The 24,135-nt window shown below is 45.0% G+C and overlaps 3 protein-coding genes across 3 annotated transcripts; all 3 read left to right on the top strand.

Annotated features, from left to right (window-relative positions):
- Positions 1-1,402: 1,402 nt before the first annotated feature.
- LOC129599283 (BTB/POZ domain-containing protein 6-B-like) lies at positions 1,403-3,809 on the top strand. The gene is made up of 7 exons (XM_055497495.1): positions 1,403-1,518; positions 1,729-1,901; positions 2,195-2,317; positions 2,386-2,545; positions 2,615-2,799; positions 3,103-3,238; positions 3,312-3,809. The coding sequence occupies exons 2-7, from the start codon at positions 1,741-1,743 to the stop codon at positions 3,807-3,809; spliced, it is 1,263 nt and encodes a 420-aa protein (XP_055353470.1). The 5' UTR covers positions 1,403-1,518; positions 1,729-1,740.
- A 1,542-nt stretch (positions 3,810-5,351) lies between these two features.
- LOC129599278 (BTB/POZ domain-containing protein 6-like) lies at positions 5,352-7,708 on the top strand. Its single transcript, XM_055497488.1, has 6 exons — positions 5,352-5,738; positions 5,825-5,947; positions 6,156-6,315; positions 6,397-6,581; positions 6,714-6,849; positions 6,926-7,708. Exons 1-6 carry the CDS (start codon positions 5,578-5,580, stop codon positions 7,022-7,024), a joined length of 864 nt encoding a protein of 287 aa, XP_055353463.1. The 5' UTR covers positions 5,352-5,577; the 3' UTR covers positions 7,025-7,708.
- Positions 7,709-21,272: 13,564 nt separating this feature from the next.
- LOC129599275 (uncharacterized) lies at positions 21,273-23,472 on the top strand. Its single transcript, XM_055497471.1, has 2 exons — positions 21,273-21,544; positions 22,141-23,472. The coding sequence occupies exon 2, from the start codon at positions 22,492-22,494 to the stop codon at positions 23,026-23,028; it is 537 nt and encodes a 178-aa protein (XP_055353446.1). The 5' UTR covers positions 21,273-21,544; positions 22,141-22,491; the 3' UTR covers positions 23,029-23,472.
- Positions 23,473-24,135: the final 663 nt, after the last annotated feature.

The raw sequence follows: 24,135 nt of genomic DNA, 5'->3' as shown, positions 1-24,135 counted from the left end.
ATAATAAATAATATCAGGTTCAAGTGTAAAGGGCTTTTAGCTTGTACAATTTGTCAATAAATTTCCAACGGCTTCTGGTACCCGGTGTAAGTCGTCAGCGGCGACTACCTCCTGGAAACGTTTCCTGCCATAAAAGACGCAACGGATCGATATCAGGGCGAATTGGTCTCACCCAAGCGCACCGTGCGAACCGCGGATATTCTAAAGCGGGGTCGACCGGTTTTACGCATCGACGGAAATTTTAAGGACGAAACGTACGGGTCACGGCGTTCGGGTTGGCATACGGTCAGCGTCGCCGGCCGCGATTACATTGTGCAGTTTTAATACGGGCTTGTAGATCGCGGGGGAACTGGTCGATCTCGCGTGGATAGCGGCCAAAAAGTACTAGTAGTGTTATGGAGAACATATTCGGTGACTAGTTACTATATGAAATGTACCGGTTCCATGCGGCACTATAGGCCTGCTAGCTTGTCGGTGAATAAGCGTTCTGGTGTTTTTCGGAATACTTGTCGTACTTCGAAGATGTTACTGTTTCTTGTGGATTGTTTTGATTAATTAACAATATTACATTTGTTTTCGTCGTCGACCGTTTCCATGTTGTTCAATCTGTTTTAATTATTGTTCATTACTATGTAGCAGCTGTACGTCTACTTTTCATTCTTGTTTCTTTTTTCTTTATTTACCTGTACTTATTTACCTATTTGCACTGTACCCATACTGAAGTACCTACACGTACTGCACTCATAGCGACGCAGCCGGTGGATTTCTATAATTATCGTGTTGCGTATATCTACACTATAATTATCTAGATAATATGACTATATCTATATACAATAGTATACCGGCCAGTACAATTGTACATACTCGTAGCATTATCTAGCATACAAAGTACGTAGAAGTATGCAAAATCGAAGCATAAATGATGGTCTTTCTCACTCTTTGGAATCGCAGTCCTCAGCTGGACTGAACACGGAACCCGATAATTTCCTGTAATATCAATACAGTGCACTGGAAATACAAAAAAACAGTACTGTGCTTGCGCATACAAAAATTAAATCAGGTATCACGACGGCCCGATGAACGCATTACTTGAACTAGCTCTACGGTCTATATCTATAGATATATTCTAATTTCTATAATATTTTGTACAGAATGCAACGGGAAGTACAGTACTGTTGAAACATTGCAGCCTCCACCAGGAGTAAGCTACGCTGTATCTTACTTCCGGTGTGCGCAATGCACTTGCTGGAATCGCTTGCCGGAAATGCGTACTATACCTTCCCGCTTAATTCTCAATTTCTCATACGTCAACGCAGCCAGCCGGATTAGCCGCCCCTAGTAGACAGTTACCTTTGTGCGCAACCTCAATCAGCAAGCTACCATTCTAAGGTTTTCGTTTTCAGCGTTCTCCACTTTCTCGTTTTGTTGTTACCAAAGTTGCAAAGTATGTACTCACTTCTCATCATTGTTTAGCTTTTAAAAATTTCGGTGTTAGACGGTTTATCCCCGGAAACAAAGGTAGGCGGAGAGGACATTCGGCTCCGTCAGCGGATGATTTCAGCTTCTCCCTCGTTATCCTACGTCATTAATTTTGTACTCGTAACTTGTCTCTGGCAAATCCGCAAATTGCACGAATATCAAGTGGGGCTTCGTTATTCATATTCGCAGCGAATCGGCTGTCGTGGTAGCTACGTTTAACCATTTACTCAACTTATTCCCTGACTGCAGGTTGCAGCTGGAATGGCACACGCAATGACATCAGTTGTGAGCTTCGGGCGCCGAGGCGCCTTAGGCCAAATCAGCCAACGCTGGAAGAAAGTGCTGGCCAGGAGTGAGCTGAGCGACGTGGAGTTCGCCGTCGGACGCCAGTTTGGCGAAGTGAAGATCTTCCGAGCCCACAAGTATGTTGTTTAACAACTTTGTAAACTGCAGTAAGCGTATAACTAAGTTAACTAATAAGTTAATTTACCACGGACCATGAATGAGTGGGGGCAAAGTTGACTGCAGTTCGCTGTATTACTTGCGCTAACATTCAACATCTGCTGGTGGTTGGCAATAGGACATCGTAGAACAGGCACCATTTGAACGAACGAAAACAGTTCAAAACACTTGCAGATCGCATGATGTTGCCTCGTGGTGGCAAGTGAATGCTTTAATTATTTACATAAGGCCAGCAGACTGATTTGTCCGATAGGTTGACATTGAGCGTTAGCAGCGACGTATTCCATACCATGTTTTACGGGAGTCTGCCACAAGGCACGGACACGGCCATCGACATCCCCGATGTCCCTCCCGACGCCTTCTCCAACATGCTCAGGTAGGCGCAATGGTTTCTGGATGCACAATAAAATTTTTATGAGAATTTGTATTATTTTGCAATTAAAGTTTCATCTACGCGGGTGCGGTGGAAAACATGCGACAGGAGAATGCCGTGCCGACTCTTTACTGCGCCGACAAGTACGATTTACCGTGGCTGGCCGAAGCGTGCACTGACTTCATCCTCGGGCAGCTGAAGCCTGATAACTGTTTGGTGTATCTGGAAAATGTGCGTAGAATTAATTAGGATGCAGAGCGGGCTGCCAACAGTCTGATAATGGTAGGGTGTCGTCCACAGGCGCTGCGCTGGACACCGCAGTATGATGCTCTCCTGGAGGCGTGCTGGGATGTAGTGGATGCGTCCAGCGGAGCCGTTTTCCAATCGGAACACTTTAGCAGCTTGGAACGGTCGACGCTCGAAGCGATCCTGCAGCGTAACACGCTGTCGGCAGTGGAGAACGTCATCTACACCGCTGTCGAAAGGTAAGTTGTCACCCAATTTCTGCAGGTCGTGGTTGTCGGCTGCTGCGAACGACGAACGTCTTCGGCAGTTTAATCAGATAGCGAATCTTGAAGGTGCAGAATTTTTTTTAAGTTAATCGATTATCTAACAGTAATAGCAGGAACGCAGTTAATATCTACATTAGGAATTTTGGGAGTTATCGAGTTATGCGTATGATTCCGTGTACGGAAGCCGTGAAGCATTTCGCCAGCATTCCGGTCTTTAATTACCTGATTTGCAGTACATGTGTTGCAACACTTTGAGGTGCTTATGTGTATACGTAGGTGGGCGGCGGCCGCGTGCGCTCGCAAGAATCTGTCTCCTTGTCCAAAGAATCGCCGCCGGATGTTGGGTCCCGCTTTGTTCCTTGTGCGCTTTCCGCTGCTGACCGACTCTCAACTGGCTGACGGACCCGTGAAGGTATGACCTCTATGTTCCGACCGTCGTTGAAATACACTATTTGCATGTACACTGTAGTATCTGTATTCGGTAGAATGGTCTCCTCCACCCGAAAGAGACCTGCAAAATTTTTCAACGCAAACATTCCACTACTGCCGATGATAAAGGTCCGCTGGAGTTTTCCGCGGAATCCCGCAAATATCCAACGTTTCGCTTACGGGGTACACATTTCCGGTTCAAACCACAGGAGAAGATTTTCATCTTGGACATCAATGGCGACTGGTATGCGACCCTGGTCATCTGCGAAACCGCATGTGCCGGGCGTCTCTCACCTATTGCGAAGCAAGAAGGCGGAAGCCTGCAAAAGGCTATGCCAGTTCAAATCATACGGGCGGTGGATATTCTGAAGCGTGATTTCCCCGTGCTGGCGTTCATCGACGGGGCGTTCAAGGCAGCGACGTACGTCTCACAGCGTTCCGGTCGACATCTGGTTAACATCGCCGGTCGCGAATGTAGTGTGCAGTTTCTGCAGCTGAAGATTGCCAGTAAGGAGGTTGATGAGTGGAGAGCGGCGCAATCGGCCAAAAACTAGCGCCGGTACTTTACTTAAGCTGTTTTTGATATGGTTCGCATGGTACTGAAATTTCTGATCGGCCCCGATTTGATCTTGTCTTGCGATGTATCTGCACTTGGGTTTCTCTTCTGTTGATACTACTGTATAAAAAATTCCCTTGCCAAGACTGCAGAAACTGATTTCAACATAGCACACGACTCTCCAGCAACAAGGAAACATCTCAGAATCTCCAACTCTGAGGAAACAAAGCCACTAACAAACCAATGAAAGCCGACAAATTACCATAAACACGAAAATGGAGGGATGTGCACTCACAATTAAATATGATTAAATACATTTAATCATTCATTTATTGTGGGTGTCTACCATGAAAATGAGCATAATGTTTCCGGAACTGGAAGACTTCTGGGCGCAGGCCCGTCAGCCCCCAACAACCCCCAACCAACCACAAAACGAAAAACACTGCTGTCAACAAAAACAAGAAATCAGGATTAGCTTGAACATCACGTATATAACGCTGATAACAATCCGATTTCCAACGTCCAGCATTTCTGATCCGATAAGAGGGAACATTCCTCCTAGCCGCTGCCGTCGGGGCGCCGATCCGAAAACTATGCGTATTAAACCGGCATGGATCCGGGTGATTTAAACGTAGACAATCCGGGTGATTTAAACGGTGCAAGTACGCTGGTACGAAGATACGAAAAACGCCTGTTTATTTCTTCCGTGCGGAGGGTTAGAAAGTGCAAAGGCTCACGGTTCAGTATCCCATTTTTCGACGCTTGTTTAATGTACCGATTTTCGGTATCTTCAGTTAGACCTGAGGCGGTGAGACCGTCTGAAAAATCAAATGAATGTCTCGACATACCATTTGTGCGGTCCACGGCACTGCGAGACTTTCGCGTGTTCGTCCAAAATATTTTATTGCAATGACATGCTGTGCCGGCGCAAAATTACCATCCTGCGATATACCATTCGTATACAACATGAACAGCTTCTCAGTTTTGTACCAGTATTTCGACCCGATGCAATTATTTGCAGCAAGCCAAATATTCGCGTGGTCCCGTAGAGAATTCCAGCGGGCCTTCGTTATACAGTATTATCGAATCGCTTCGTTATATTATACCGCCTGTAGGTGTAGCCTATAGGTAGCACTTTCGGAAGTGCATGCTCGGAAGTATCTCGTACAATACATGCACGCAGGTGGCGCATGAAAGTCTGGAAGGGGTTTTCGTTTAATCGATGTTATTTTAAGGCGCTGCCAGGCGCCAGGGTATAACGAAATAAAAGAAACTACTTAACCTACAGTAAAGTAGAAGAAAATCCATAGAAAGCAGCACTGGGCGGTCGTCAGCTGTTGCAACTCTAGCCGCTGACGCAACGTGGCAGCCACCCGCAGCATACAACTAAATTAATTCTCAGTGCTTTCCTCTCATTTCCGGTGTCATCTATCCGCCAGTCAGAGATGCAGAGCCGTCCGTGGGTCATGGTCCCTGTACTGCATTTTCAGGATTTCTGGGATTCGCATCGCTACCCAGTACCACCCTTCACTCTATCAATTCGGTATTTCAGCGTATCGCGATAATATTTTTTCTTTCCATCAAAAATTCACTTAATCAACGCGAAGAACGTTCACATTCTCGATCGCAAGTGCTTCATTACCGTCTACCAGTGCTTTCGTCCTCTGTGGAAATCTGTTCTTGTTCTGCTTCGTTTCTAGATGCACTGAGGCTCCGCAGGCCGCACCGTATCGTATGCTTTGCTGAATTTGTCCGTCGCTGCCGTCATGACGCACACATCCGGAGCGTTCGTCAGTGCGGAACGTCGAGGCGCGATATGTCAGATGGGCCATCGGTGGAAGAACGCTTTGGCGAACAATGAGTTGAGTGATGTGGAATTCGCCGTTGGACGTCAGTATGGCCAGGTGAAGACCTTCCGAGCGCATAGGTACGACTTGGCCGTCCTCATTCAGTAATTACTGCGTAGATCCGAGGCTAAGACGCCGACCTAACTAACCAACCTAACCAAACCAGGTTGACGCTGAGCATCAGCAGCGACGTGTTCCATACAATGTTCAACGGTAGCCTGGCTGAGCGCGCTGGCAAAGCCATCGAAATCCCGGACATACTTCCAGACGCTTTCTCCAACTTGCTAAGGTAATAGTTGCCTTTCGTATGGATCCTGACCCGGTTGTTGATAAATACCAACTCATTAATTTCTATTTAATTACAACAGCTTCATCTAATTTTAAATGTTAAATCCGATTTTTTTTCTTATTTATCTTATCGTTGGTTTTTTCCTTATTTATTATATCGTTAATTTTTTTCTTATTTACCTTGTCATTGATTATTTGTATAATTTCAGCTATATCTATACCGGTTCGGTGGAAAATATGAAGGAAGAGAATGCGCTACCAACGCTGTACTGCGCCGATAAGTACGACTTGCCATGGCTGGCGGAGCTCTGCACGGATTTCGTTGTTGACGAGCTGGATGCCGATAACTGTCTGCTGTATCTGGAACATGTTAGTCAGTTATTTTTACGTGTTTTATTTACATCGTGATCTCGGCCGTGCTGTGTATGGGAGCATATGTGCGATTCGTAGGCGCTACGCTGGACACCGGACTGCGATCCGGTGGTGGAGAAATGTTGGGACGAGGTGGACGCATCCAGCCACGATGTTCTCCAGTCGCAGCACTTTTTAACGCTGGAGCGAACCACGCTGGAGTTGATTCTGCAGCGCAGTACGCTGTCTGCGGAGGAAAATGCCATTTACGTGGCTGTTGAGCAGTAAGTTGCGGCTTATGCTGTTCCAGTTTTTACCATAGAAGTAAATTCTTCGGGAATATTTAATGAAAGTGCCGACGTTGGGGTGTGTACGTGTACTATAAGCCTTTTCCGAAGCTTCGCGTGTCCCCGTAGATGGGCGACGGCTGCCTGCGCTCGGAAAAATTTGACACCTTCCCCCGCCAATCGCCGCCGGATGCTGGGTAGTGCATTGTACCGCGTGCGCTTCCCGCTGATGAATGACGAACAGCTGGCCAAGGGACCCGTGCAGGTTGGAGTTCCGTTCTTAAATTCCCTTTCAAGGCTTTGGCATATTGGTTGTACTAATAAAGTTGGTGTGGTTGCAGAGCGCTTTGCTGAACGATAGCGAAGTGCGCAGTCTGTACCTTGCAAGCATGCCAATAAAGACGCGCTGGAATTCTCCAAGGAGCCGCGACAATCCGTGATGTGCAGCATCGGGTCGCGTTATTCATACAAAATAAACGAGAATATCTTCATGCGATATACGAACGGATATTGGTATCCTGTCATTGTATTTGGGCGGAATAGGGTGGATGAGCTTTGGCATTGCAATATCGCCGAATACCAGAACAGTGGCGGCTACTCCCGGCCCAAGCGTACCGTGCGGGCCGCGGACATTCTGAAGCGGGGTCGGCCAGTGGAAGCGTACATTGACGGAGAATATAAGGAGGCGACGTACGGTGCGCAGCGGGCCGGTCAACATACGGTTAACGTGGCCGGTCGAGAGTGCTGTGTGCAGCTGGCGCAGCTGAAGATTGCCAGCAAACATGTGGACGAATGGGAAGCGGCCAGAAAGTAGTGGTGCAATTGGACTGATAGCTGGCACTTTGGAACTGGCGAGCAATAGCGGGATGTCGGCGGGTGATTTTCTTTGGACCTTATCGAATTGTGATATAAGTTTGTACGATTCGGTTGTATCGTATTATAAATCGATATGCCAAAAAATTGTACTTTTCGATATGCCACCGAATTTGATAAAATTTCGTTAGAAATCGTTTGGCGATGATAAAATAGTACAAATCTGTACACTATCCGTTCGAGGTTTCACGAGACTTGTGAGAAATATGTGTTGTTTAAACATGATTAGTTAGGACTTCAGTTTTTGTGCTAGAGTGCTCTAGTTTTGGCTGACTGACTGGATGCAATTGTGTGTGAAGTGAGAATGTTTCAGTTGTTGCCTTGTTGGTATAAAAATTACATCCCCAGAGGATAGATTAAAGCCTTATTGCGTTACGATTACTCTGTGCCCAGCAGGCTTATCCCGGCTCACCGACATTTCGCTGACTAACACTTCGTCCACCGACACAATGTCGACCGCCTTAATGTTACAAGGGCGACGGCTAAAAAACCTAAGAAAACCTAACCATCTATCGTTTACGTCGAACTTCGACGTCATGGCGGGTCGACATCGTGTCTGTTCGACGAAGTGACGGTAGACCAATTTTCGTCAACGAAATGGCAGGTCACCGTGAGGTCTGATCACAACAATGTTGACAGAGAACATCCGGTTAATGTGTCTTCTCAATTTTTACCGTTGCCCCAATTCATACCTATGACAGAAAACTCGCAAAAGTAAATGCTTCAAGAGAGCTTAACGAGAAGGAAGTAGGCAGATTATCCCAAAACGCTGTACCGTTGCAAAGCCATACCGGCGGATGTTCCGAAATCGTAATTTCCCCGTGCTGGCGGGGGTGGGGGGGGTCTCAACGAGGTGATGCACATCACTCCGATCGACATCGGGTGAGCGTCGCCGGCCGCGAATGTAGTGTCCAGTTTATGCAGCTGACGATTGGCAATAAAGGTGTTAATCAACGTGGAGAGCGCATCCGGTCAAAAAGTAGCGCTTTACTCAAGGATTATTGTTTTTTGATGTAGTCCGGATGTGACCGCGAAATTTCTGATCGGCCTCGATGTGGCGTACTTAGTTTTCCTGCTCCTATCGATACACAAACGGTGTGCCACAAGCTGCTTTTACCATTTAAGTACAGTGCAGTTATACGCCGTATGTAATAGGGCGCTTGCATAAAAACACTCACAGTTAACGATGGAGGAAATAGCCTTATTCGCAACAATGCGCATTTTTTTATATCTTCTGCATTCTGCACGTCGGAAAGGAGCAAACTGGTGCTGCCCGTTGCTCAGCAGAACATCCTGTAGCGGTTTTAACTTGTTGTGTACGAGTAAATCGCGCAGCTTCATTTCCCGATTTAAGGGAAATTTCGAAAACAAAACAGCATCGAAAAATTCAATTTTGAAAATCTGGTACCAGAATGATTAAACAAACTGCAAAACTACCCATTTGGCCAGCATGTTTATCGGTTGCAGGATCCACATGAGCATTCAAAACGGCATTGCGTAGTCAGCAACAGCAATATGCAGTCAAATCCAGAAAAGTAATGCTCCCTTCTCCTAGTATTTAAACAATCCAAACTGCCACAAGTGCCCAAAACAACCACACCATCAGCGTGCAAATAATCGCTGTATAATCGTAAAACAAGCTTGTAAGCTGATATAAACTGAAGCTATTCAGCCGTCGACGTCATACACTACAAGTCCATCTGGTTCCGTACGAATCTACTCCCTGGCCGCATTCCATTCCTCCACGTGCTTATCGGCAATCTTAAGCTCCATAAAGTCCACACTGTATTCTCGGCCGGCAACGTTAACCGTGTGTCGACCAGCCCGGCGCGAGCCGTACGTGGCCTCCTTATAGCCGCCGTCAATGAACGCGTACACTGATCGACCACGCTTCAGACTATGCCAGGATAAACTGTCTGGATGGGCTTTTCCGGGGATAATTTACCTGACTCCTTTTGATCTTCGGTTTTACCCTTCGAGTAAGCATTTACAGTATTCTCTGCCATGGCGCTGGCGGGGTACCAGTAACCATTCGCAAACAACATGAACAGCTTCTCAGTTTTGTACCAGTAGTGCGACCCGATGCAGTACAATAAATATTCGCGCGGTTGTGTAGAGAATTCCAGTGGGTCCTTGCTCTCTCCGTGTTTGCATAGATACAGTTTGCGTAGTTCGCTATCGTTCAGAAGATCGCTCTGCAAACAGAAAAACGCTGTTGGTCACATTAAACCCAATAACGAAGAGCCAAGACGATATCTTAACCTTAACAGGTCCCTTGGCCAGCTGCTCGTCGGTCATCAGCGGGAAGCGGACATGGTACAATGCCGTACCCAGCATGCGGCGGCGATTAGCCGGCGTCGGGGCAAGATTCTTGCCAGTGCAGGCGGCCACAGCCCATCTACAGCAAAGCATGGCATTATTCCAAAACGCTGACTATATTTTCAAATTGTTGGTATTCCCGGACATTTTCACAATATGGATGTCTTGCAGAGTGGTCTGTTAAAGCCAGCGGAAATGTGTGACATCCATCTGTGGGAACATGCCACACCTAAACCAGCGCTGCAGTTTTTCACCCACTCGGAACCGCGCAAACTTTTGGGGCACCGGATGGGAAGGCTTTCTACAGGCCGCGTGAAGGGATCTTCGTGGACTGTAGCGACAATAAATGGCATCCCGCACAAGGGGTCGGAACGCGGAAGTTTGATTTCCTGTACTTGTGGTTTTCGGAGGAAACGGAGAAAACAGCTCCATCAGAGAGCGTAATTCGTGCCCGGGACATTCTGAAGCGTGGTCTGCCGGTGGATGCGCACATAGACGGCGGGTGGAGGGAGGCGACGTACGGGTGTCTGCGGGCGGGTCGGCATGTCGTCAGCTTCGACGGCCGCGAACATCCTGTAGAATTGCAGCTGCTAAAAATCGACGACAAGCACGTGGTGAAATGGGTAGCGGCCAAGAGGAAGCAGCAAGGGTGAATGTGATTACGCCAGCGCACCATGATGTTGAATCTTTTCCGTTTGTGCTGTTGTGATGAACTGGCATTTCATAGTCGCAGGAATTAATGTACTTCGGTATTTCTCATATTTCGGTCACTTTAAGTATACGTGCTCAGTTTTGGGCACCTGGTGTTAAAATTTCCGGATAAACAAAAATACCAGAAATAAATAACTTTCGTGGTAAGAACTTCGTTCATGAGGTTTAAAGCATAAATGCAGAAAAAAATTCCTTAACCCTTCAGCGGGCGGTACCCGAAGGAGTGCGAGTTTCATTTTGAAAATCAGGATTTCCCGATGAAAAAAATCAATTAAGAAAGGGAATTTTTTGTAAGCTTGTGCTGACCATAGGTCAGCCGTGGTGACTACGGTGTTTGCTAACGCCATTGCCCATGAACGGTTTACAACCTTAAAAACGTTTAATTTTGTGATAATTAGACGAACGGGAATTACATAAAAGCAATAAACCATTAAATAGTACAAAAAAAGCACTTCCAAACAGAGCATAGAAGTGGTCAACAAGTTGACCACTGGTCAGCAAAAAATTAAAACTACCAAATCCCGTTGCCATGTATTTTGACCACTATTAACAGATGGAATACAGAAAATAAACGATGCCAACGACATTTCTTTTCCATAACTTTCATTATACTCTCATTCGAGACTGCACGAAGCATAATTTTTGAAGTTTAACACTGCATTTCCTGTATGTCTGGCACGCATAGCCGCCTTTATACTGCCCGCATTTTGCGCGCTTGCATTTTTTCTTGGTGTAGCTACAAGTGCCATTATCTAAAAAGCGGCGCGGATAGTCCAGCTGCAGTTGTCATTGGCGCAAAATGAGATATTAGCGGTCACTGATCACTAACACCTTCTGGAGCGCAATAGCGACCGGAAGAAACTAGCTACGGCTGCCGCAATGGTCAGGATCCCCAATGTACACGCGTAAGTGTACAATTACTGTACTTTTCAACCGCCCGAGACTGATCACACAAAATTCATGTTTCTGAAATGCTGTGCAGCTCTCGCCTAGCTTACCCAAGCGATACAGCAATATGTAGAAACGCGGCAAAGCGCGTGGTGTTGTGCCGCCATTCACAGTTTTATTGCAACAACGGTAGAATTACGATCAGGACTACGTACTACGTTCTGTTTTCTTGACGTAGACAAATTTAGAGGCGATTTTGGTTTTCGCCGACCGCCCGGGGTGCTGATACGCAAAAGCGTTTTTTTCCAGCTTCCGACCAACAGAACCGCGTGGCGCATGTTTTGCGTACGAACCGACAGTAACTTGATCTGATTATGTGATAAAGAGAAACAGTCGAAATTGCACCCGCCCGTGTATCTGAGACCCTTCATGGGCAATGGTGTTGGCACGCAACACAAGTTTTTGACGGACTGTGGTCTTCTACTGTTCAACTTACAAGACCTGTGTTAATCGATTTTGGATAGAACGTTGTTAGTTGTACCTTGTTGATTTATCTCTGGTTTAATTATTCATCCACTAATTAGTTAATTAGCAAGATCTACGAGAGCTTGAAAAGTCCGAAATTAGCTATTTTCGGGCAGCGGTCATTTGTAATTAACTTGAGATCTAAGTTTGAATTATGTTTTTAGTGCTGCTTTAAAGTCTCTTATTGCTAATTATGCTAATTGATATTCATTAACTGTTCCCAATCATTGGGAAAAAAATTCAGAAGACCATGTTGCGTCCTGACGCCAATGCCCGTCAACGGGTTAAAAAGCCGAAATAAGAGCAGGAACTGGACTGGGTGAAATGCTAAAGAACCGCTCTGGCATGAGATGATGAGACCGCACATTTTGCATAATTATGCATGCAGCATTGGGCACTGCTCTTCTGCAACATTAAAATTTGGTTAACAAAGTTCGCTTCACAAGGAAGGTACTACAGCAAAAGAAACGGAAAGCAGCGATGCATTGGCTGGGAATAAGCCTGATTCAAAACCATAAGGAAGCTGTAGGCTGGGTTACATTCAATACCTACTCATAGGCAGCTGAATCCCAGATAGAATGCTGTTCGTAAGAAAGTATATACGATTCACTGTATATACAGAGTATATACAGACTAATACAGTGAATCGGTGCGAACTTCTCTAACTTGCTCACTGAAGTTGCACGACGTAGACAATATCTCGATGATTCTAAATCCAAAAATCTGGCCGTTGAAGTGTATTTGTATGAAAATGGGCTCATTGATTTCTTGTATGAGCCGAAATCGGTGTAGTCTTCCCCAAATTGCTGCTGACTGTTGTAGTCTTTCGCTCTTTCTTTAGACATCGATTCACATTACTCAGTCCATAATCGCTGTAATATTCCACCTATCTGGGCGCTCCATATTCCACTTCCGGTGCTGCTGCAACGGACCATCCTGCGCGGGGTTTGTTTTTGATGCACATCCTTACATGTTCACGTACTCTCTATGAAGCACGGAAGATGTCCACCGGTCACCGGTGCTGCGTGCATAATATACTCGTATACTTAATTGTTGAGTTGCTCATTGTCGGTGCTGCAAATAACTCAGAAATCCAGAAGCTAATCACACATACTGTAGATGGCTTATTATTGTCAGTTAATGGGAAATACACAAGGAAAACAGGCGGAAAAAAACACCGACAGAAACTCTATCGACCACCTAGCTGTAGTTCGTGAATAGGGAATGGTCATTCAAAGTGGCCATTTATTACGAACTCCACAAACCGATTTCCTTCCAGTTTTTTCCTTTACCCGACGCACTCTATCATAGTACTTACTTGAAATCTTAAAAAAAATCTTGACCCGTTTTCTTGCAGATGTGTGTGTAAAAAAGTGACGAAGCATTTTAGCCACACCACCCGAGCCATTGCCCTACACCATGATTAGTGCAGTCGCCGCCAAACATGTGCGGCTGCGCTGTCGCCGTGTAAGTGGCACATGTGCACAATGAAAGGTGAAGCAACCTAACAAACAACTTTCAAAAATAAATACTTTGACAACTTAGTACTTCAAATTTAAACGTAAATGAATTTTCGTTATTTTGTGCACTCGAGCGCGTTTAACTGAGCCAAGTACTGTACTGTTCGCACTCTTGTAAAGTAAACCAGTTCAGTTACGAGGATGATGCAAACTTATGCGATGGTTGCTGCCTCGCGTTTTCTCCGTCGCACCGCTATCACTACGCGCCAGTTCTCCGTTTTGGTCGGACCTCCCAAATTTAGCGCAATAACGCGATCTATGGCTCTTTCCCTTTATTATCAGCTGAGAAAACAACGGACTGCATCTCCATATGGCCTACCATCGCCTTACAATGTTGTCAACTATGCGCGGTTTAGTCCATTGTCCCGATCCTTGAAGACCAGTTCGGGTCCCACGGACTCCCACATACTCTGGAAACGCAGCGAACGCTGGATTTTACACGCTGGCAGTAGGGGGTGGGCGGTGACCTTCCTACGATACTGAATCGATCGATCTAAGTCTAATAGTGCGGGAGTGTGCTACCATTTCTTTTTAAGAATGTCTTTGTTGGTTGGTTGCAGACGGAAACTTTATCACGTAGTCATAGTCATTTCTGTTAGATAACAAAATTGATAAACGGCGTATTAACGCTGCTGATTTGTCAACTGAATGTTTTAGTTTCGCTGCTGATGGGTATGGTAGTGGCCCCAGGTCCCCGGCTGTAGGCCCCGATAGTGAAGGTTGCACTGCATCAAAGGAAAATCTTGATACGGAGTGGACGAAGTGGAAAACGGAGTATGGTGCGCTAGAAAGAACCACAGTCACAAGTGGCACCATATAAAACTTGTAGTTTAAATTTTGTTTTACTTTTCTAGGTCGCGTGTATTTAAACGATGAAGAAGAGAATAAGCGGCGCGTCTTAAAACCCTGCAGCACTACGTCTACCTCGTACAACGTACACCACAGGGAAAAAGCTTAACTTTTATTTCATGACAGCTGCACTCCCGACAACTGTGCCGTCTCCACACAGCTGCATCAACTTATATACCACATCAATATGCATGCTCGGACAACACGCTCATATCGCATACAGCCACAAAAGCTATAAAAACACACGCACCAATCTGACCACTCCACATCCGCTCCTGCAGGCCAGATTAGTCCTGCCTTCCTCTCATTCACACTTGACCATCGGTCACAAACACTCATGCATATAAATGCATAACACCATAAAGACATAAATGTCCCGCACAAATATGATCATAAACCATACAGCTCAGAATCGGCACCAACAAGACCATAAAGATACATACAGCCATACAATCCACGCTATCCAGTGTCCACGGTCGTAATCCACGATCGTAACATTACCCTCCGCTTAGATTCTTCGTCCCGAAGAATGGATCAGCTGATCTGAATGCACCCTCAAGATCACTGCCATCCGGAGCACGATAATGCACTGAATCCATAATTAACTGCACGGAATACAATTTAATGAGCACATTAGCCAACCCGGCTACACTGTGCCAATTAATTGACCACTATTGTCTGTGCACGGTCGCCACATCTTTTAATCCACCCGCGACTTACTGTTCGTGCAGTTGGCCATCAAATGTCCAACTTTACCACACTTGTAGCACGACTTCGCACCACGCTGTGCCATCCTTCCCTTAAACGGTGACCCCCATGTACCATTGTCACTTCGGCCACTGCCACCCGGCTCATCCCGGCCGTCGGCATTATACACAGTGCTGCCCGCACCGCTACTGCGCACAACGCTATTGTCCTCAACAGCGTCATCGCTATTTTCATCAGCACTCTCGTCATGACCCGGTGCACCGACCTGTCGCTCCCGCGCACTATCAGTACTGTCGTCATCTTGACAATTTTCCCAGTGCCCACTTTCTTCCCATTCTTTCTCATCGCACGCCACCGGCCCAGTGACGAACTGATTTCCTTTACGCTTATTGCGCTTCACAGCAGTCTGTGCAAGCACCAAATCAGCATAAAACTCCGTAGGCGTGGTCGCTTGAGAAAGCACCACATAGCCGTAGTACGATTCCAGTAATCCATCTTTCAAATGTTCGATAACATCCGCATCGTCCATTTTTGGATTAACAAGATAACACTTCGAAACTTTATCGTTGAAGTACGTACTTACGTCTTCATTTGGCAATTGTTTCCGGCGTCTCATCTCACGCTTGTAACGCTGAATCATATCCTTCGGACGAAATCGAGCAATTAATGCCTTCTTAAAGGCCGCCCAGTCAGCCCATGGAATCCTCGCTCCATCACTGGTCTCCCTGTCATACCAGTTGGCTGCAAATTCACGCAGGTATATCGGCGCCTGCTTCAACAAAACAGCATCCGTCCACTCTAGCGCATTACCAATACGCTGAAACTGTCTGCACCATTCATCCACCACTTCCTTAGCTTCCCCATTAAACAACGGTGGCTTGGTGTCGCTGGCCAATTTCAAATCAGTAAACTCCTTCGCTAATTGACGAGAGTTCACGTTCACGGTATACTTCACACCGGCTGCTCCCACAGCGGTGACCTTATCCTGGTCGCCCATTATTTTGTCAAAGATATATGCTCAATATCTCAACAATATCCACAGTGCACCGTATCCACAGCGGTGACCTTTTGCTATATTATCGGATATTATCCCAATATCCCGAAAATATTACACAAAACGGTCCACCGTTTCCACAACGGTGATCTTTTCTCCTCACCCGTTATACTGCCAGGTAGATCCTAATATCCAACAATATCCCACAATACGGTCCACCGTTTCCACAACAATGACCTTCACTTACATTATCGGATACTGTCCCAATATCCAACAATATATAACAACACGGTCCGCCACATCCAAAGCGGTAACCTTCCCAGCATCGTCCGTCAATTGCCAGAATATATCCCAATACGCCGACAATGTCAAACAGCACGATTTTCGGCAACAATGAAAAAACTAATTTCCAACAATGCGACCCACTGTTCCCACAACAGTGACCTCTTCCTCCACATCCGTTATATTGTCAGATATTCTCCCAATATCCGGACAATATCCACGGTTTCGGCACCATTCTTAAAACCCTGCAGCACTACGTCTACCTCGTACAACGTACACCACAGGGAAAAAGCTTAACTTTTATTTCATGACAGCTGCACTCCCGACAACTGTGCCGTCTCCACACAGCTGCATCAACTTATATACCACATCAATATGCATGCTCGCACAACACGCTCATATCGCATACAGCCACAAAAGCTATAAAAACACACGCACCAATCTGACCACTCCACATCCGCTCCTGCAGGCCAGATTAGTCCTGCCTTCCTCTCATTCACACTTGACCATCGGTCACAAACACTCATGCATATAAATGCATAACACCATAAAGACATAAATGTCCCGCACAAATATGATCATAAACCATACAGCTCAGAATCGGCACCAACAAGACCATAAAGATACATACAGCCATACAATCCACGCTATCCAGTGTCCACGGTCGTAATCCACGATCGTAACACGCGCAATCTGGGAAATGACTCGTCGGGAAGTTATAAGTCACAATGCTGAGGCCGAACTGGGAAAGTACCCGTTTACTTTGGGCGTGAACCAGTTTGCCGATATGGTAAACCTTTCGTAAGACCAAATGCAAAATTTTGACTTCAGATGTAAACATAGTACGTGCATACAGTTAAGCAACTTCCGCTTGACCACCTTTGGCCGCGTGCTACGCTAAGGAGACTAAATTTTTTTTAAATTTAAGCTATAGCGTACGAGTCAAAACGACTGCGCGTTTCAACTGCGAAATAACTTATTTTCGCAGTTAAACATGCTTTGTGCAAGACCCTACCACTAAAAATGTTCTTTTGCTAAATAATTTTTGCTTTGAAAAGTTGTGTTGTGAATTTCGCTATGATTCATATTTCCTTTTTGATTCATATTTCCAGCATAGTCACGAAGTCCCAAGAGGATACATCCCGGAGAAGCGGAGACTACACCGGAAGTTCAGGTAAGCAAAGTCGCAGTTTTTGATTTGAGTTGACATCTATCGAGGATTCATGGTGCCCGGGCGATCCAGGCGAGGTTGGGCAAAGTTGCGTTCTTTATTTAAGCTGATTTCTATCAGCGTGCCCGGGCGATGGAGCCTATCGTGTTCTGTTGGCCGCTCGCAGGACCGTAGCGATGTCAGAGCGATGGGGATGCGCAGTTCGTTGCTTTTACGGCTGCAGTGCACAGCTAGCAACCGGCGCTGTTATTAACAAACTTTAAAAATACAGTTACTGTACGAACTTCCGGTTATTTGTGGAGTCTGGACGTAGAGGTCCAGGAAGTCCTGGTATTAGTTTTTTTATGTTTTTTTTTCGCAGGAATAAACCGGCCAATCCGTGTCCACAACGTGAGCGCTGAACCTACCGTGATCTGGGATCCACGAATCCTGGAGACCTTGAAAAAAATTTATTTAGTTTTGGTTTGACATGGTAACACTCGCTCTGGACATTGCAAATCAATGAGCAACTTGGAGCTGACTGAATTGTCCTGTGCATGCGATGTTGCTGTACTAAACAATTCACCTTTATTTCCTTTTAACTAGCAATGTATAAGCATGGCTTATTTTCGGTGACGTTCTCCATTTAGGCGGATAACTTTTGATCCGAATTGTCACACTACATAACTTTTACTTGGCAGCCGCTACAACTACGACGGTAAGAGGTAAGAACATGTAAACATCCAGTGTACGTGCATAGAACATGGCGCGCCGGCGACGAATAACCAGATTAATAATACGTGCGGTCTGACTCTCTACGATCTGGCGATCTCTCTAACGTGAAACTTCCAAACAGATCTGTGATCTGACACCGCGGTCAGATCGGCGTAGTGCGGTACATTGCCACACTTCGGTATTATTTGGCATTTCTGAGCTTTCTACATGTATATCCAGATTTTTTAGTTTTAAGCTTTTATTTATTGTTTTAAGCTTTTATTGTCATTTTTTATTCTTATGGGTTTTATTTACGTAATTGATGATTGTAAGCAGTTGTCTGCACGTACCATACGAGTACTCGTACCATTTCATTGTATGCCTATTATAAGCAGACCATGTAGATAGATACAAAAGTACTGTACTTACGGTAGCCTGCACGGTAGCCTTGTCGCACATCGCGGCAACATCGAAGCAAGCGGGAGCAGCCGCGGCGCGCGCAGAGCAGAATAAAGTGACGAAGTATCGGGAACTCACCCGAGATTACTTGTTCCGTGCAGTAGGCGTCGAAACACTCGATCGGACCGGACGCCTCTCGTTTGGTCACCGAAGTCGGGAAGATGATACAACAGGAAACAGGCGAGGTACGGGCGACGGAGTGTCTGCGCCAGCGGATCTGTTTGGGCACATTGCGGATTATCATCAGGCTGATTTTGTGGTTATTTGCCCTTGTTTTCCAATTCCAACGTTGTCCACTGTCCGGAACGGAACGTGAGTACATACACCGCCCTTTCCCTGCTAATTATGTGTCAGGTTGTCGCAACAATGTCCACCAATGAAACGACCCAACCGTACCCACACACCCACCTACACGTTCAGACAATTAACACGACTACACGTACAATATCAAGCACGGGAACCGTGCAGTTGCTGTATCCAAGAGCGCTGGCGGCGGAACTGGACACATTACACCTTGCCGGACCAGCACGGACGTTGGAGCTGTTCCATCGACTCGCGAAAGACCACATGGTGGCATGGTCCATGGCCAGTGCCATCCTCTCAAACCGGCCATGGTTACGCCGGTTTAAGACAATGGTACTGGCGCTGAGCTGGGATGACGATTGCCGAAAAAAGCAAGCATCCATTCTACATGCGTCAGCAGCCGCCATATGTTGTGATGTTGAAATGTTTAGTTTGTGCTGTTCAGCTGTTGTGATGAGCAGGCGCTTTATTTTTTGTTGATGCGTAATAGATATGCGAAATAGCTGAAGTGCACAACACTGTTTATAATGCATACTACTACTAGTAGAAGGCAGACTTATTAAAACTTTTGTTCCTCTTCGTGCATTTGGCGCGACTGCATGGTGATCGTCGTACATTGTTCGTACGCAGTTTTTAACTACTGAAGTACTTGAAGTATGTAAGTATAATGAGCCATAGACACGTATATAATCGCCTGATAGATCGCCATGCGGTGACCCACAGCACCAAAACCGGCAAGTGACCTTTCCGAACAACAAATCTGAAGTTAAATTGTGCTTTATTTAGCTGGTATACCGGTAATCTGCCGACTGTATACGCCACAGTTATTCAACATGGGATTGAAGGGACGGCCCTTCCCGGTGCGCACGTATTAAAAACATTCAACGGAAACCTTTCAGCTCGTAGCCAGCCGAGCAGCCGCCAGCCATACCTTGTATAATACAATGTAAAAGTTATTGTATTGTATTGTGCATTATTTGAATTAAACGAATAGCGGATTTACTTGTTTCATACGCCACATGTATGATGTATCCAATACCATGAATATGCAATGCTTGTGTTGCTTATAATATTGCGTACGTTGCTTTACAACTGGACCGGGAAGCTAACTTTATTTTTCGAACCTTACTACAAATTATTAGGCAAATTAGGAAACGTACTATGTTTCCTCAAGCAGCGTTTTAGTTTAGCTGTCGTTAAAGGAAATGCCACGGCTATTTTGAGCACATTGCCTTTTGACCCGAGAGAGGATAAGAATTTTGGTTGTTTTTTTAATGTTTGCATTTAACCATCAGTTTAGTGTCCCAGTGCTTGCAGTTATTGTTATTTGGTGGCCATTGCCAATAAAGATTTTCATATGTTTTGGAGAATGGGGATTAGCACTTGTTTTATCGCATAATATTTTTCCTTTTAAAAGTATCTTTATCCATAATTTGCGTATATCTACTGGAGCATAGTTACGAGTACAAATTCAAAGCCGGTACAGAATGCTGAAGCTTGTTCCCCAGATTATTTGCGGACCGTTGTGGAACATTAATTAAAATTGTGCGCTTTTGCTGGCATTTGGCTAGCAATGATTTAGCGAAAATGAAGCTGATCGCATTGGGATTTGAGCTGCTACGTACTCAAACAAAAATCTTAATTTGCTTTACAATAATAAATCCATCTGAACGAGGTTTCCAACAGATAAAAGTCTTGCCGCTAATTGTGGAGACAACTAAGACAAATTAATAATAGCTGTAATAAATATTTTTCGTTTTTGTTTTAAGTATGTACGAGTGAACTGAATACCTTGACCGTTAATTATTTATTCTCTATAGTTTAAAAAAAAACAAAAAAAAAACGCAAGGAGCTAAAAATTAAACGGGCTTACAACAGTCACGACAAAGAAAACCACGCTTGGAAATGAAACTTTTGTGATGCGAAAATGAAAACTAATCCAGCACTTCGATGTATAATAAGTAGCGTACCGCAACAGTGCGTACGTACAGAATACGAATGTAAAAGTCCAGTACAATTAAGCATTCACTTTCAATGCAATATTCCAGCAATTACTGCTATGCAAAGTAAGCGCACGGTTTTTCATTGATTTACACAGCTGTTCTTGCCGGCGTGCTTTAGACTAGGCACTGCTCTAATCGTTTATCCACCTCAAGGTTGATCCAAGGTTATACTGGCTGTATATTCCGCCTGCTATTCAAATCAGTCCAGGCACAGGGTACGATTCCGGCAAGTTTCCAGTTTCCAGTTGCCAGTGAGTCACTCATGGTCAGGAATGCAGTAAAAAAAAATCGATGGCAGCGCTTTCTGATAACTCAGCGGCCTGGTACGCTGGAGAAATTTTGCCGCCCAGGCCATGATTGCTTGTTTTGCTTCTACCAGGCAGAATAAGATCTGTGCTATATATGCAGCGCCAGCTTCCGATGGATCCTTTGCTGCTCTGATCATTTTCTCGCAAAACCTTTTGATATCGCCTGTCCCCACCATATTTACACTTCAGTGTTCGTTTCCGCGCATTTTGCCTGTTTTTCCGACTTAACAATGTTCGACTCAAAAGCGCAGTTCACCGCGGTCAATTTCCTGGGATCGAAAGGCATGATGGTCTTGGGGATTATAGTTATGGTTGCTGCTTTTATAAATTCCGTGATCACCATTGTCGCTAGCCGTAAGTAGGAAAATAATTTTATTGTGCACAAGTTGAGACATTCCGCTCCTGCATGGAAAAATTAAATCAGCGCTAACCTTACCAAACTCTATAATTATCAAACCTGACTTATAGGCGTCTACGAATATTTATTTCAGACACGCTACATCGTGTTTCTTTAAATTTTACGATGTTGTTGTAAACGTATATTTTATGCCAACTGGTACGTTCTTTAACCGTGATTTGGGAGTCAGTTGACAACTGACTTACATTAATTTTTACACTGCAAACATTTTATGCAACTTATACGGTACGTTAGTAACGCAACCTCGCTCGCTTTTATACTTTTTTCGCTACATTTATTGCTGTGACCTTTAACATATCCCAGTGAACATTAACACTGAAGAAGAAAACCGCAGGGGTTATTGCCTCTATTACACAAGTGATACATACAGCAACTGTCTCGTAGTAGATGTGAATCATGTCATTGATTCAGACTAATTCGTAGCGCTAATTTTTTATTTATCATTTTTAGTTATTATTTATCAATCCATTTTTGGCATTCCCTCTGTACATTGCACCGTAATAATTTGTCTACGGATAATTTGAAATTTTAGGAAATGGCCCACCTGAATTAATCTATCCACGCACACCTGTAAACCCGTCTCTCGCCTCTTTTCTGTTCGTTATGACGGTCAGTTTCCACTCCGAACAAGGCGGATTCTTCGCGCGCCAATGCACCAAGCACATGACCTCCAAGCATATGTGGCTCATGCGCGGTATGTTCGGCTTGCTGGCTACGCTCTCCTTGGTGCTGCTGTTACGCACGTTCGATTATGCCCTGATTAGTCCACGTGAGCCTAATTACTTCCAAGAAATACAAGCGCTCGACGACAAAGAGCAAGCAATAATGGATAAGTTTAAAAAACAAATCAAGGACAACAATCCAGCGAGAGGTTTTGGAAAAGATGCCGCAGCGCATGGGCGCCATGGGTGTTAACCACAATGACACCGCTGCACTGCTTAAAAGCAAGTATTACGAGCGGGCGGTGGCGCAGTATCTCGGAAACTGGACGCATGAAATCGACGCCATAATGGAAGACATCAGCAACCCCGCTAAAGCGCTGACCAGTAAATATAATGACACGCTGGCGGACGCGATACTGAAGGCCTGTCCGGAGTCCATGCACAGCGTGGTTCTGGCTTTTTACGGACTGACTGCATCTATTTTCCTCTTCGAGTCGGTCTTTGCCGGACTGTTCTGGAGGCGTTTGGCCCCATATGGTGCGGAGTATGAAAACATCGCAGATACTCCTAACTGCCACTGTTACGGCGGAAAACGTGGCTTTTGGGATGATCTAGAATTCACGAGATTGGCTCCAGCTGGTGGAATTTGCATCGAATGCTCCTCGCGGGGTTGGCGTTCGTACATTATTTTCTTGAACGTATTCAATGCCCTTATGGCGGGGGGCATGATGTTGGCCATTTACTCTTTGGTCATGTAAATAGCCGGTATTGTGCTGATATTAGAGCGGTTAATGCTTTATTATTAGGGAACTCCAAATGTGTTTAAATCTTGAGTCCGATGCCTTTGTTGTAGCTTCCCACTTTGCTTTTTTTGCCTCGCCAGTGAACTATTTTTGCAAATTCTGTTGCAGCTACTGTTAATTCTCTGTTCATTCTGTGTACATCTCTCTGTACAGAATGTTGACGTTGTACAGTGTACTAATTACTACTAGTATTACTAATGATTCGCGGTAACTACGTTCGTATTGCTTATTATAAATTGTGGCAGTTTAATACGTAACAGTAAACTACATGTATTTTGCCTGCACTTTTGAATACGCTGATACAACTTGCTGTCTTTATTGCCAAGTCTGTATCTGTACATGCTGGCATGCAAAAGCAGCGCTGCGACGCTGCCGAAAAATGCGCGCTGTTCTCATCTTTTGGACTTTTGGGACGATTAAAATCATTGCCATCAGTTTGTTGTTGCGAGTAATTTACCTAGTATGATGGCGGGCCTATGCCCTATACCTATGGTCATCTCCGTAATAGAGAAGCCACTTGCAATAACAGAACTGGCATTAAATAGTAAGTACTTCTACGCTACTTACAGCTTATAGTGGCCGTTTAAAGTCAAGTTACCGTTAAAAATTTCTGAAAATCGTTTTTACCAATTACCGTTAAAACCTTTCCTACAAATTGTGGAACTCAGCGTATCCAAGATCAAAGACGATGCGATGGCAATATCGACAAATGATATAAAGGTCACCAAAACAGATGTGATTGCGTTTATCAGAATGAAGGACACAACGGATTGCAGGCTGAATTTGCTGGACGATTAGGTTGTTCTTGCGTGACAAAAAATAACTGAAACCAAGTCACAAACTGAAACAATGTAACTGATTTCTGATAAAAGAGAAGCCCGGGGAATGTATTGCTTCAAACGGCTTCAACAGACACATGTACAGAGTACAGTAATTTTATGCTGCCTCTGCAGTATTTTGTCAAAATTATGTTAAAGACATAAGAATACTGTGAAAAAGAAAGATAATAATAAATACACTATTATTTGAATTTGGAAATAGCGCACCGGTACTATTCGAATA

Source organism: Paramacrobiotus metropolitanus, unplaced genomic scaffold (genome assembly GCF_019649055.1).
Source record: "Paramacrobiotus metropolitanus isolate TYO unplaced genomic scaffold, Prichtersi_v1.0 Parri_scaffold0000142, whole genome shotgun sequence".
NCBI classification, from domain to species: domain Eukaryota; kingdom Metazoa; phylum Tardigrada; class Eutardigrada; order Parachela; family Macrobiotidae; genus Paramacrobiotus; species Paramacrobiotus metropolitanus.
Note: the sequence above shows the minus strand (reverse complement) of the source record. Positions and strands in the feature narration are given on the sequence as shown.